General features: G+C 64.1%; 2 protein-coding genes across 3 annotated transcripts; both read right to left on the bottom strand.

The window, feature by feature from the left end:
- Window positions 1–142: 142 nt before the first annotated feature.
- On the bottom strand, window positions 143–6,874 carry CHMP2A (charged multivesicular body protein 2A). Of its 2 annotated transcripts, none has more exons than XM_030006224.2 (6): window positions 6,744–6,874; window positions 4,030–4,211; window positions 3,210–3,389; window positions 2,598–2,728; window positions 1,763–1,824; window positions 143–1,362 (listed from the first exon to the last, which is right to left on the bottom strand). In XM_030006224.2, exons 2-6 carry the CDS (start codon window positions 4,195–4,197, stop codon window positions 1,241–1,243), a joined length of 663 nt encoding a protein of 220 aa, XP_029862084.1. In that variant the 5' UTR covers window positions 4,198–4,211; window positions 6,744–6,874; the 3' UTR covers window positions 143–1,240. The 2 variants fall into 2 exon arrangements, with proteins under 2 accessions (XP_029862084.1, XP_029862085.1); XM_030006225.2 differs by lacking the exon at window positions 6,744–6,874 and adding an exon at window positions 6,683–6,718.
- Window positions 6,875–7,815: 941 nt separating this feature from the next.
- On the bottom strand, window positions 7,816–13,961 carry UBE2M (ubiquitin conjugating enzyme E2 M). The gene is made up of 6 exons (XM_030006226.2): window positions 13,199–13,961; window positions 12,047–12,141; window positions 11,543–11,581; window positions 10,628–10,731; window positions 10,316–10,379; window positions 7,816–8,146 (listed from the first exon to the last, which is right to left on the bottom strand). The coding sequence occupies exons 1-6, from the start codon at window positions 13,305–13,307 to the stop codon at window positions 8,006–8,008; spliced, it is 552 nt and encodes a 183-aa protein (XP_029862086.1). The 5' UTR covers window positions 13,308–13,961; the 3' UTR covers window positions 7,816–8,005.
- Between the last annotated feature and the right edge of the window lie 408 nt (window positions 13,962–14,369).

The following is a 14,369-nucleotide window of genomic DNA, read 5'->3' as shown; positions in this document are numbered from 1 at the left end:
GGGACCACCCTCCCCTACCAGCACCCCAACCCTATAGCAGCCGCCAGTGAACACCCCCCCCTTCACCCTCCCCCAGTGCTCCCAGTCCCATACTGGGTGGCACTGGGCACCCCCCAGGAAGAAGCCGGGGGGAGGCAGCAAATACCAACGTGCGGCCTTTATTGCCCCGGTTCAACTGCCCCGGGGGGGGGGGGCAAATACCCCCAAAAGGGGCAAATACCCCGGGGGGGGGGAGTGCAAATACCCCAAGAGGGGGCAAATAATGGAAAGATGGAGGCAAATACCCCCGGGGGGGGATAAATACCCCAAGAGAGAGTCAATAACACAGATAAAGGGGGCAAATACCCCCCGGGGGGGGGGGCAAATATCCCCAGGGGGGGCAAATACCCCAAAAGAGAGTCAATGACCCAGATAAAGGGGGCAAATATGCTGGGGGGGGGGGGGGGCAAATACCCCAAGAGTCAATAACCCAGATAAAGGGGGCAAATATGCTGGGGGGGGGGGGGGGGGGGGGCAAATACCCCAAGAGTCAATAACCCAGATAAAGGGGGCAAATATGCTGGGGGGGGGGGGCAAATACCCCAAGAGTCAATGACCCAGATAAAGGGGGCAAATACCGCCGGGGGGGGGAAAAATACCCCAAGAGAGAGTCAATAACACAGATAAAGGGGGTAAATACCCCCGGGGGGGGGGGGCAAATATCTCGGGGGGGGGGGGCAAATACCCCAATAAAGGGTCAATAATCCAGATTAAAGGGGCAAATACCCCCGGGGGGGATGGTTCCAGGGGGGGGCCAAGGTCCTGTAGTGTGTCTGAGAGACCCCCCCCAGGCCACGGAGGGTGGGGCAAGGGTCAAAGGTCACCGGGGTTTATCCCCGGGAGGGGTCATAGGTCACCAGAGGTCAACGCCAGAGGTCAAGGGTCAGCCCTAGGGGCAAGAGTCACCACACAGGGATCGGGGGCAGGCGGGGTCACTGTTGGCCAAGTTCAAAGGTCACCGCAGGGGTCACGGCGGTGACCGTGGGTCGCACGGGGTCAGAGGTCACCACGGGGCAGCTCCAGGGTCGCGGGTTCGCTGAGGTCAACCCCGGGGGGTCGTGGGGTCAACCCCGGGGTCGCGGAGCAGCAGGGGTCAACCCCGGAGTCTGAGGGGTGGCGAAAAAGGGGGGGTGGGGGTGGGGGGGTTGGGGGGGTGTCGGGTCATCCAGCTTTGGGGGGGTCAGGGGTCGGAGGTCAAGGGTCAGTCCCGGCGCAGGTTCTTGAGCCGCTCCTCCAGGTCGGCGTCGGCGTCGGCCAGCGCGGCCGCGGCCTCGGGCGCCCGGCCCTCCCCCGCCGCCAGCGACCCCCCCGGCGGGGGCAGGGCTGGGGGGGGCAAAGGGCAGAGGTCAGGGGGTCACCACCTTCCAGCACCCCTCCCCTCAAACACCCCCCAAGCCGCTGAAATAACCCCCCCCAGACCCTCATCTGCCCCCCAAACATCCCTCCAAATAGCCCCCAGACTCCCTAAATACCCCCGTGCCCCCCTAAATGCCCCCCCCCAGACCTGTATCTACCACCCAATGCCCCCCCCGATCCCCCAAATCTCCCCCCAGACCCCTCAAATACCCCTTACCTCCAAAATGCACCCCCTCCCCTGCTCCCCGGTGCCCCTCACGGCCCCTTAAATACCCCCCAAAATGCCCCCCCCTCCGTGGATGTTCAACTACACCCCCCCCCAAATACCCCCCTAGCCCCCCCAAAATGCCCCCCCCCCCCCACTCACTGGCCAGCTCGTCGGTCAGGTTCAGCCCCAGCTCATCCAGCACCTGTGACACCACCGCGTCGCTGCGGGGGACAAGGGGGGTCAGCGGTGACACCAGGGGGGACCCCCCCATGCCCCCCCAAGTGTCCCCTGACCCGCTCTGTCCCCACCCAAGGTGTCCTCAACCTTCCCGGCATTCCATATCTGTCCCCCCCCCTTCCTCCGCCATGTCCCCTCCATGTCCCCAACCCTTCCCGGGCGTCCCCAAGTGTCCCCCCCATGTCCTCAGCCCTGCGTCCCCCCACTGCCATGTCCCTGTCTTCCAGTTCTCCGTGTCCCCCATATCCCCGTTCCACCACCATGTCCCCTCCATCTCCCCCAAATCTCCGTCTCCACGAACCCAATGTCCCCTCCACGTCCCCCAAATCCCCGTCTCCACGACCCCAATGTCCCCTCCACGTCCCCCAAATCCCCGCCTCCACGACCCCAATGTCCCCTCCACGTCCCCCAAATCCCCGTCTCCACGACCCCAATGTCCCCTCCATCTCCCCCAAATCCCCGTCTCCACGACCCCAATGTCCCCTCCATCTCCCCCAAATCCCCGTCTCCACGACCCCTATGTCCCCTCCATCTCCCCCAAATCCCCGTCTCCACGACCCCAATGTCCCCTCCACGTCCCCCAAATCCCCATCTCCATGACCCCAATGTCCCCTCCACGTCCCCCAAATCCCCCCGTCTCCACGACCCCCAATTCCCCTCCACGTCCCCCAAATCCCCGTCTCCACGTCCCCAATGTCCCCTCCACGTCCCCCAAATCCCCGTCTCCACGACCCCAATGTCCCCTCCACGTCCCCACCTCTCCTCCTCATCGTCCTCGTCCCCCATGGCGTCATCGATGGCGTCGTTCATCAGCTCCTCTTTCATGTCCATAATCTCCGCCTGCTTCTCAAACTCCATCATGATCTTCTGGATCTGGGGCAGCTTCAGCTGCGGGGGGGGACACAGGAACACAGCACGTGGCACACAGGGACACGGGGATGTCCCCGCAGCCGTGTCGGTGGCAGTTCATGGTGGCTACAGCCTTGGGTAGGTCCCCAGGACCATTTTGGGTGGTTTGTGGTGGCTACGGTCTTGGGGATGTCCCCATGGCCACCTCGAGGGGTTTTTGGTGGCCGTGGCCTTGGGCACATCCCCTGAGGAAGCTCACGGTTGCCACAGTCTTACGGACATCCTCACAAGCAGCTTGTGGTGGCCGTGGCCCACAGGGACGTCCCCCTGAAGCAGCTGGTGATAGCCATGGTCTTGGGGACATCTTCGCGGGCAGCCCAGGGCAACCTGTGGTGGCCACAGCCTTGGGGATCTCCCCTGGGGCAGCTTGTGGTGGCCACATTCTCAAGGACATCCCCGTGGCCACCCCAGGGCAGCTTACGGTGGTCACAGCCTTACGGACGTCCCCACGGGCACCCACCTGCCGGTTCATAGTGGCCATGGCCTTGGTGACACCCTTCATGGCCTGGGCCATGGAGTTGTTGGACTTGAGGGTCTGGATCTTGAGGGACACAGCCTGGACGTTGGCCCTCATGGTGATGAACTTCTTCACGTAACGCCGCGTCCGCACCAAGTCCTTCGCCATAATCTTCACCGCATCCTGAAGGCCACAGGGGGAACATCGAGTGGCCACGAGGTCCCCCAAGAAGGGGTCCCCCAAGATCTCCAGGGATCCCTCTGTGTCCCTCAGGGCCCACCATGGTCCCCACCGCCATCTCAACGGTCTCCTGGTCCCCTTGCACCCACTTTGGTCACGTGGGGACTTCCATGGTGTCCCCCCCTCCAATCCCCACCGTGTCACCTCGTCCTCTCCATGCACCCATGTCCCAGCCGCATCCCCTAGTCCCACCATGGTCCCCGGTCACCCCCCCAGCATTCAAGTCCCCTCCATGGTCCCCTGGTCACCACTATGGTCCACCACTGTCCCCCAGGTCCCCTCCACGATCCCCTGGTCTCCCCCCGAGTGTCCCAACACCCTCCATGTCCCCACCCGTGGTCCCCTCCAAGAGTCCTGGATCCCTCCATGTCCCCTGGTCCCCTCCGTGTCCCCTAGTCCCGTCTACATCCCCATGTCCCCACTGCAGTCCCTTGGTCCCCTCCGTGTCCTCGTGTCCCCTCTGCGTTCACCCGTCCCCACCATGTCCCCCACAACAGTCCCGTGGTCCCCTCCGTATTGTCCCATCCCCTCTGCAGTCTCCCGGTGCTCTCCATGTCCCCCCCCCGCCGTGGTGTCCCCTCACCATCTGGCCCTGCTTGGCCATCTTCTTGATGTCGACGATGATCTTCTTCTCCTGCGCCTCGAGCTTCTGGCGCTCGCGGTCGAGTTCCCGCATGGCGCGGGCCAGCGCCCGCTGGTTCTGCCGCAGCAACTCTTCCGGCGTTTTCCGGCGCCCGAACAGCAGGTCCATGGTGGCAGCGGCGCCTGGGGAGACGGACGGGGGGACATGGGACATGGGGGACACGGATGGGGCACAGATGGGAGGGCAAGGACACGGGGGGACACGGAAATGGGGGACACGGGGACATGGATATGGAGGATACGGGGGACGCGGGGACATGGTGGGACACAGGGATGCGATGGGACATGGATATGGGGCACATGGGGACATGTGGGACATGGGGACGCGGTGGGAGATGGATATGGGGCACATGGGGACATGGTGGGACACGGGGACGTGGTGGGAGATGGATATGGGGCACATGGGGACATGGTGGGACACGGGGACGCGGTGGGAGATGGATATGGGGCACATGGGGACATGGTGGGACACGGGGACGCAATGGGACATGGATATGGGGCACATGGGGACATGGTGGGACATGGGGACGTGGTGGGAGATGGATATGGGGCACATGGGGACATGGTGGGACACGGGGACGTGGTGGGAGATGGATATGGGGCACATGGGGACATGGTGGGGACATGGGGACGTGGTGGGAGATGGATATGGGGCACACAGGGACATGGTGGGACACGGGGACGCAATGGGACATGGATATGGGGCACATGGGGACATGGTGGGACACGGGGACGTGGTGGGACACGGGGACGTGGATATGGAGGGTATGGGGGGCACGGATAGGGTGACGTGGACATGGGGGATGCGGACATTATGGGGACACAGATATGGGGGACATGGGGGACAGATGTGGGGGACATGGGTGTTTGGGGCACATGGACGTGGAGGGGACACGGGCATGGGGGACGTGATTATTGGGGTACACGGACATTGGGGACATGGAGGGGACGGGGGGGGACGGGACACAGTCATGGGAGACATGGACACGAGGGACAGAGGCCAAAGACACGGGGACCATGAACACGGTGGGGACACCGACACGGGGGGACACGGAGGTGGCAGGGACCCACAGGGGACATGGGGGGGGACAGATGGGGGGGGGGGGACACACACAGAAAACAGGGGGGAACACGGGGGGGGTGGGGACAGAAAGAAACAGGGGTGGAGAATGGGGGGACGTGGCGGGTGGGGACAGGGGACACAAATAGGGGGGCAGAGATAGGACAAGGGGGGGGACACACGAAGCTCTGTTGGGTCTGTCCCAGGCACCCCACTGCCCCCCAAAGCCACTGACACCCCCCAGGGGCATTTATTACCCCCTATGGAGCATTTATTACACCCCCTGGGGCATTTATTCCCCCCCCCCAAAGCCACTGACAACCCCCAGGGGCATTTATTACCCCCCCAGGGTATTATTACCCCCCGGGGCATTTATTACCCCCCTAAAGCCACTGATAACCCCAAGGGCATTTATTACCCCCCTATGGGGCATTTATTACCCCCCCAAAGCCACTGACACCCCCCAGGGGCATTTATTACCCCCCCAAGGGCATTTATTACCCCCTGAAGAGCATTTATTATCTCCTATGGAATATTTCTGACCCACCCAGGGGCACTTATTACCCCCCCCCCAAACCACTGACACCCCCCAGGGGCACTTAGTACCCCCTATGGGGCATTTATTACCCCCCCCCAAAGCCACTGACACCCCTCCCAAGGGCATTTATTACCCCCATGTGGTATTTATTACACCCCCCCGGGGCATTTATTACCCCTCCAAAGCCACTGACACCCCCCAGGGGTATTTATTACCCCCCACCAAGGGCATTAATTACCCCCCTAAAGCCACTGACACCCCCAAGGGCATTTATTACTCGCTATGGGGCATTTATTAACCCCCCCAAAGCCACTGACACCCCCCAGGGGCATTTATTACCCCCTATGGGGCATTTATTACCCCCCCAAGGGCAGTTATTACCCCCCCAAGGGCAGTTATTACCCGCCCTGGGCCCAGCTGCCCCCCAATACCCCCTCCAGCTGATTTAGGCCCCCCCCAGGTCCCGCCCCTTCACCATGGCAACAGGAAGCGCAGCCAATCAGCAGGAGAGGAGGACACCGCCCCCCCCGCCCCATTCCTCTCTGTGGTTCGTCTCCTCCCAGAGTGTCCCCACGAGTCCTCCCGCCTCCAACTCTATGTTGCAGGCCTAGAGCGGCCCCCGCCGGGCTTTCTGCACGGTTTAAGCCGCTCTCTATGGTCTCGGGGGGCCTCTCCCGCTCCCGGAGGACCCATGACTCTATGGTCTCCCCCCCCCCGGCGCCGACGGCGGCCCCTCCACGGGAGTCCCTTCTAGCCCCCTCCCGGAGGGGCTTCTCTATGGTCCCGAGCCCCGCTCACTCCCCCATGTCACCCCGGTACCGGCCGCTCTGGCCCGCTCCTCTCTGTGGTATTACCGGTACCGGACCCCTCTAGCCCACCCGACACACCCCCCTGAGCTCTATGATCCCCGGGTCCCTCTGCTCCCGCCCCCCGCTCTATGGTTCCCCGGTACTGGGCCCCTCTAGCCCACTCCCCCGTCTCTATGACCCCCGGTACCGGGCCCCTCTGTCCCCCCGCCGCTCTCTATGACCCCCGGTGGCCTGTCCGGGCCCCTCACCCGGGATCCTTCCGCGTCTCCCGGTCTCTCCCGCGCACTTCCGCAAACCTCGTGACGTCGCCCGGGTTTCGGTCACGTGACGGTGGGAAAACCACGCGCGCCGGGCGCCACGGCCCCGCCCTCCCGGTGGTAAACCATCGAGATGAAGCGGCTGGAGCGGCCACTTCCTTTACGGTGGGAGGGGAATCGAGAGGGGACGGCCAGAGCGTCGGCTCCGGCGGTGATGGCGACCCCTGGCGGCGCGGGTGTACTGGGACAGAGTGGGGTCAACTGGGAGGCAGTGGGGGAGCTGATACTGGGCATACTGGGGAGTACGGGGGACAGGAGAAACCGTGCACACAGGGAGCCCTGGGACCAGGAGCTGGGTATACTGGGCACACTGGGATTAGGAACTGGGCATAGTGGGAGGCCTGGGAGAGGGAGCTGATTGTACTGGGCACACTGGGATTAGGAACTGGGCATAGTGGGAGCCCTGGGGCAGGCAACTGGGCATACTGGGAGTGAGACCTGGCCATACTGGAAGCCATGAGGAAGGGAACTGGGCAAACTGGGAACTGAGCACACTGGGAGCCCTAGGGAGGGGAGCCAGGCATACTGGGCACACTGGGACTGGGAACCGGGCACACTGGGAGCCCTAAGGCAGGCAACTGGGCATACTGGGAGCCCTAGAAAAGGGAACTGGGCATACTGGGCACACTGGAGACTGGGAACTGGGCATACTAGGCACACTGGGACTGGGAACTGAGCACACTGGGAGCCCCAGGGAAGGCAACCAGTCATACTGAGCACACTGGGATTGGGAACTGGGCATAGTGGGAGCCCTACAGCAGGCAACTGGGCACACTGGGGCCCTAAGGAAGGGAACTGGGGATACTGGGCACACTGGGATTAGGAATTGGCCATACTGGGAACCATGACACCAGTAACTGGAAACACCAACCTCCCTGGAGCAGGAATGGGGCGCACCAGCCAAACTGGGCCCAACTGGAAACACCCCCCCCATCCCAGTTTAACCAGTAAGACCACCCCCCCCACACAGAGAAGTAATGAGGGGGGGGGGGGGTCTCCACCGCTCGTTACCGTCGCCCTTTAATCACCCGCAAGAGCAGCTCGGGGGGGGGGGGGGGGGGGGGGGCCAGAAAAAGGAGGGGGGGGGCCCCCCCCGCCCCCGGGGGGGGCAATAAATAGGGGGGGGCGGGGAAGGAAAAAGGGGGAGGGGGGGTCAGGGTGGGGGGGGGGTCAGGGTGGGGGTCAGGGTGGGGCTACTTGAGGCAACGCTCGAAGTAGGTGGCCCCCACGTAGCCCCCCCGCAGGGAACGCTGGACGTTCTGCTCGAAGAGACGCCGGTTGCTCTGCAGCACCTCCGCCGCCTCCTTGTTCAGGGGGTCCTCGGGGTTCGGCTCCTGGGGGGGGGGGAATGACACAGGACCCCCCCAATTTATTATTTTGGGGGGGGGCGGGTGCTATTATCCTTTAAGTGTCGCCCGCCCCCCCCAGTGTCGGAAGTTTTCGGGCATTTCCAGGGGGGGAGATTAGTAGCGACCACGCTGGGATGGGGATTTGGGGGCTTCCTGGGTGGTGCTGGGGGGCCTTAGTTTGCCCCCCCCCCCCCCCCCCAAACTTCCTGGGACTCCTTAGTGCCCCCCCCCGTACTCCTAAGTGCCCCCCCCCATACTCCTAAGTGCCCCCCCCAATATCCCTGGGACTCCTTAATGCCCCCCGAATACTCTCTGGGACTCCTTTCTGCCCCCCCCATATCCCTTAATGCCCCCCCCCCAACACCCCCCAGGACTCCTTTCTGCCCCCCCAGGACTCCTTTCTGCCCCCCCCATATCCCTTAATGCCTCCCCCAACACCCCCCAGGACTCCTTTCTGCCCCCCATATCCCTTAATGCCCCCCCCCAACACCCCCCAGGACTCCTTTCTGCCCCCCCAGGACTCCTTTCTGCCCCCCCATATCCCTTAATGCCCCCCCCAATACCCCCCAGGACTCCTTTCTGCCCCCCCATATCCCTTAATGCCCCCCCCAACACCCCCCAGGACTCCTTTCTGCCCCCCCCTACACCTTAACACCCCCCCAATACCCCCCTGGGGCTCTTTACCTGCCCCGGGGTCTCCCCAACAGCCCCCTGGTACCCCTTGGGGCTCCTTAATGCCCCCCCCCAGCACCCCAATACCCCCCCCAGCACAAATTAACCCCCCAACAACTGCCCCGATACCCCCCCCAATACCTCCTGATGCCCCCCCGGACCCCTAAGCCCCCCCCATATCCCCTTTGACACCCCCACATACCCCCCCAGGGCAGAAAACCGCCCCCTTATCCCACCCCCTCTGGGGTATTAAAGGCGGGGGGGGGGGGGGGGGTCCCCATGGTGGCACTGGGGTTGGGGACAGTCTGGGATGACCTAGAACCACCCGGTGTCCCCGTGAAGTGACCAAGTGTCCTCATGGGACAGGCCATGGGGGGGCCACCATGGGCCACCTCAGGGTGTGCCTGGACCACAGGGTGCCACCTCGGGGTGTCATCAGGTCACTGGGGGCCCCTTTGGGGTGATTAAGCATCACTGGGTGCCCCCAAAAGGTGTCCCAAGGCCACCGGGTGCGCCCAGGAGGTGTCCCAAGGTCACCAGGTGCCACCTTGGGTTCTCCCAAGGCCACCAAGGGCACCCAGGACATGTCCCAAGGCCACTGGGTGCCTCCTCAGGGTGTCCCAAGGCCACCGGGTGCCTTGGACGTGTCCCAAGGCCACCGGGTTCCTCCTCAGATTGTCCCAGGGCCACCAAAGGTGCCTTGGACGTGTCCCAAGGCCACCGGGTGCACCCAGGACATGTCCCAAGGCCACTGGGTGCCCCCTCAGGTTGTCCCAAGGCCACCAGGTGGACCCAGGACATGTCCCAAGGCCACCGGGTGCCCCCTCAGGTTGTCCCAAGGCCACCGGGTGCACCCAGGACATGTCCCAAGGCCACTGGGTGCCTCCTCAGATTGTCCCAGGGCCACCAAAGGTGCCTTGGACGTGTCCCAAGGCCACCGGGTGCACCCAGGACATGTCCCAAGGCCACCGGGTGCTTCCTCAGGTTGTCCCAAGGCCACTGGGTGCACCCAGGACATGTCCCAAGGCCACTGGGTGCCTCCTCAGGTTGTCCCAGGGCCACCAAAGGTGCCTTGGATGTGTCCCAAGGCCACCGGGTGCACCCAGGACATGTCCCAAGGCCACCGGGTGCCCCCTCAGGTTGTCCCAAAGCCACCGGGTGCACCCAGGACATGTCCCAAGGCCACCAGGTGCCTCCTCAGATTGTCCCAGGGCCACCAAAGGTGCCTTGGACGTGTCCCAAGGCCACCGGGTGCACCCAGGACATGTCCCAAGGCCACCAGGTGCTTCCTCAGGTTGTCCCAAGGCCACCGGGTGCACCCAGGACATGTCCCAAGGCCACCGGGTGCCTTCTCAGGGTGTCCCAAGGCCACCAAGGGCCCCCAGGATGTGTCCCAAGGCCACCGGCTGCCCCCCAAGGGCCACCCCAGAGCCACGATGGGTGCCCCCCACCCACAGGGGCTTGTACCCCAGCGGTACTCACCAGGAAGAGGTACTGCAGGCCGTAGATGATGGAGTTTATCGTCAGGACGGGCTTCCAGTCCTCTCTGGGGACAGAGCCGGGTGTCAGGGGGGACACTGGGGACACCACAGCAGTGGCCGTGGCCACCCCAAGGTGACTGGGGCCACCCTGTGCCCACACTCAAGGTGCACAGGGCAACCGTTTGCCCCCTTGTCCCACCCTGCCGGGTATCCGGGGGCAGATGGGGACCTAGATCCAACTGTGGCCACCCCAGATACGGCAGTGGCCACCTTGGATGGGGCAGTGGCCACCTCGGAGGTGGCAGTGGCCCACCTGAGGATGTTGAGGCAGACGTTGCCCTCCAGGTCGATGTTGGGGTGATAAACCATCGTCTCACACTTCACCTTCGGTGGGTCGTGGGGGTAGCCCTGGCCGACCTGGGAAGGGGTGGGGGGAGTGGGGACAGTGTCACGGCTCGGCCCCCCCCCCTTGTGGCCACCGGCCACGTCTTGGTGGCCACTAGCCCCCACCCCAATCCACAGTGTGGACACCTGGTTTCTAGTCATGTCTTGGTGGTCACTGGTTTCACGGTGCTGGCCTGTGGCCACCAGCCTCTAGACCCTGCCCCCAACCCTCAATGAGGACACATGGCTGCTTGTCACGTCTCGGTGGCCACAGGTCACATCTTGGTGGCCACCAGTTTCTTGTCCCTACCTCAAATCACACAACAGATGCAGCCAACAGTCACATCTTAGTGGTCACCAACCCCCAGGTCCCATCATCAAGCCACAGAGACAGACATGCAGCCTGGTCATGTCTTGGTGGCCAAGTCCCCCCACCCCACCTCCAATACAGAGCAGACACATGGCCACTAGTCATGTCTTGGTGGCCACCAGCCCCTACCCCAACCCACAGGGTGGACACTTGGCTACCGGTCACATCTTGGTGGCCACCAACCCCTGATCCCAATCCCAACCCATATGGTGGCCACAAGTCATGGCTGGTCATCTTCTAGTGGCCACAGGTCAGGTTTCAGCGGCCGCCTGCCTCCTGCTCCCACCCATAAGACAAGTTCATGACTGTGGGTCCCACCCTGGTGGCTGCATGTCCCACCTTGGTGGCCACCACCCCACTGCTGCCACCCCCAGCCCCGGGAGCAGCCACGTGGCCATCGGTCCCATCTCGGTGGCCCCAGGATGGGTGTCAGTGGCCACGGAATTCCCCCCCTACTCCAGGTGCAGGACTGACCTTAAAACTGAAGACGAATTTCCCTCCCTTGTAGAAGCCCTGTGGGAGAGACAGACGTCACCAGGGGTGGGGACACGGAGGGGACACAAGGGACATCGGGGGGACCCCAAGGGACAAGTAGGGACAAAGAGGGGGACAGGGGAAGGATGGGGAAATGGGCAAGACCCGTAGGGAAAGAGGGGGGGGGGCACAGGGGAACCCCAAAGGACACGAAGGTCTTCGGAGGGGACACAGGGGTGACAGAGGGGAACGGGAGGCCCCAGTGGGGACACGAGGACAGCGCAGGGATGGGTAGGGACCCCGAAATGACATGAGGGGACAGGGAGAAGAGACAGGGAGCAGGTGGGGGATGCGGAGAGCCAGGAGGACACACGGGGACAGGAGGGGACAAAAGGAACGGGGGATTCCAGGGTGGGACATAGGCCCCTGGGGGCAGGATTTGGGAAGTGGGGGGGACACCCAAGAGGGTGACAAGGGGACAGGGGGGGTGACAGGGGACCCCACCTCGTCAGGGCAGATGAGGAGGCGGAAGTGCAGCAGGTCGTCCTGGTCGGAGAAGTCGATCTCACACGTCTTGGGCAGGTTCAGCTCGTTGATGTCTGGGGGGGGGGACACACACGGGTGACACCCGGGGACACAGAGGTGAGTTAGAGGGGGACACGGACACGGGGCTGGGGCCACCCCGAGCCCACACTCCAGGCTGGGTCATCCCAGACCCAGTGTGGCCCTACTGGGGGCCAGTACAATGCCCCCCACCAGAGCCCTACTGGGACCAGTACATTCCCCCCACCAGGGCCTTACTGGGACCAGTACACTGCCCCCCACCGCGGCCTTACTGGGACCAGTACATTCCCCCCCACCAGGGCTTTACTGGGACCAGTATGTAGCCCTACTAGGACCAGTACACTGCCCCCCACCAGGGCCTTACTGGGACCAGTACATTCCCCCCCACCGGGGCTTTACTGGGATCAGTATGTAGCCCTACTAGGACCAGTACATTCCCCCCCACTGGGGCCTTACTGGGACCAGTACATTCCCCCCCCACCGGGGCTTTACTGGGACCAGTATGTAGCCCTACTAGGACCAGTACATCGCCCCCCACCGGGGCTTTACTGGGACCAGTACATGGCCCCCCACCGGGGCTTTACTGGGACCAGTACATGGCCCCCCACACCGGGGCTTTACTGGGACCAGTACATGGCCCCCCACCGGGGCTTTACTGGGACCAGTACATGGCCCCCCACCGGGGCTTTACTGGGACCAGTACATGGCCCCCCACCGGGGCTTTACTGGGACCAGTACATTGCCCCCCACCGGGGCCTTACTGGGACCAGTACATTGCCCCCCACCGGGGCCTTACTGGGACCAGTACCTTGCCCCCCACCGGGGCCTTACTGGGACCAGTACCTTGCCCCCCACCGGGGCCTTACTGGGACCAGTACCTTGCCCCCCACTGGGGCCTTACTGGGACCAGTACATTCCCCCCCACCGGGGCCATACCGGGACCAGTACGTGCTCCCCGCTTAGGCCCCACCGGGCCCCGCTCCCCTCCCGTTGGGCCTCATTAGGCCCAGCCCCCCCCCCCCCCCCAAACGGCCGGTCCGGTCCCGACGGGTACCGGGGAAGGCTGGGGGGTGTTGGGGGGGGGCCGGTCACCTTTCTGGATGCGGAGCTGGGCGGCCGAGGCCTTTTTGCTGGTGCCCTTGGTGCCGCCCGCCGATTCCTCCTCCTTCTTCTGTTGCTTCAGCGAGAAGAGCTTGATCATCCTGCCGGGCCGAACCGGGCCGGGGGCCGGCGGGGAGGGGGCCGGACCGGGCCCGGCGGCGGCGGGAGCCGGGCTGGGCCCCCCCCCGGCGGGGAAAAGGGGGGGCGGACGGCGGGGGAGCCGGAGAACGACGGAGGTTCTGAGGCGACGGAGGATCGGCGACGACCGGCGCCGCTCGGCAACTTCCGGAAATGCTTCGGGACTCTCCGGAAGGAGCTTCGGGGCTCTCCGGAAGGGGGCGGGGGATTCGGAGACGCTTCGGGGTTTTTCGGAGAGGGCTCGGGCGGGAGCCGAACAGCGCTTCGGCTTTTTCCGGGAAGAAGAACGACTCGTTCCGGGGAGGCGGTCGTCCGCCGCCGCTTCGGCTCTTTCCGGAAGAGCTTTCGGCTCTTTCCGGAGACGCTTCGGGTTCTTCCGGAAAGGGGGTGGGTTCGATGAGTCCCGCCCCGCCTCGGGTCTCTCCGGAAAGCGCCGACTGCTGCTAAGTTCTTTCCCGAACAGCGTCGGCTCTTTCCGGAAAAAAAAAACCGCCGGTTCGGCTTTTTCCGGAGAGAGGCCTCGGGTTTCTCCGGAAGGAGAGGGGGTTGGCCGCCTTCGGCTCCCCTTCGGAGGGCTTTCGGCTCCTTTCGGAAACGGTTCGGCTCTTTCCGGCACCGCCCTCTCCTCCCCTCCCCGCTCCCTTCGGGTCTCACCAGAAAGCGTCGGCTATTCCCGGAAGTCCCGCCCCACACCCTCCTCCTCGAAACTCGGCTCTTTCCGGAAGTCTTCGGCTCTTTCCGGATTCCTCCCCACTTCCACCAACCAATCCTGGCAAGGGGGAGGAGCTTGAGCCAGTGGCCCAGCCCTGCGGTACGGGTGCCGGTGAGAGGGCCTTTACTATCCCCCAGTGGGCGCCGCCATCTTTCTCGTGGGCGCCGCCATCTTTATCGGGGGCGTTGTTCCCTTATCAGCCACGGGGTGGGGGCGGAAGGAGGGGCCCTATTGGGACCAGTTTCCCCCTCTCCCCCGCCAAAACCTCCAGCGGGACCATACTGGGACCGGTCTCTCCCCTCGCAGGACCCA

The sequence above is a fragment of the Aquila chrysaetos genome, unplaced genomic scaffold (genome assembly GCF_900496995.4).
Source record: "Aquila chrysaetos chrysaetos unplaced genomic scaffold, bAquChr1.4, whole genome shotgun sequence".
NCBI lineage: Eukaryota > Metazoa > Chordata > Aves > Accipitriformes > Accipitridae > Aquila > Aquila chrysaetos.
This window is presented reverse-complemented; position numbering and strand designations above follow the sequence as displayed.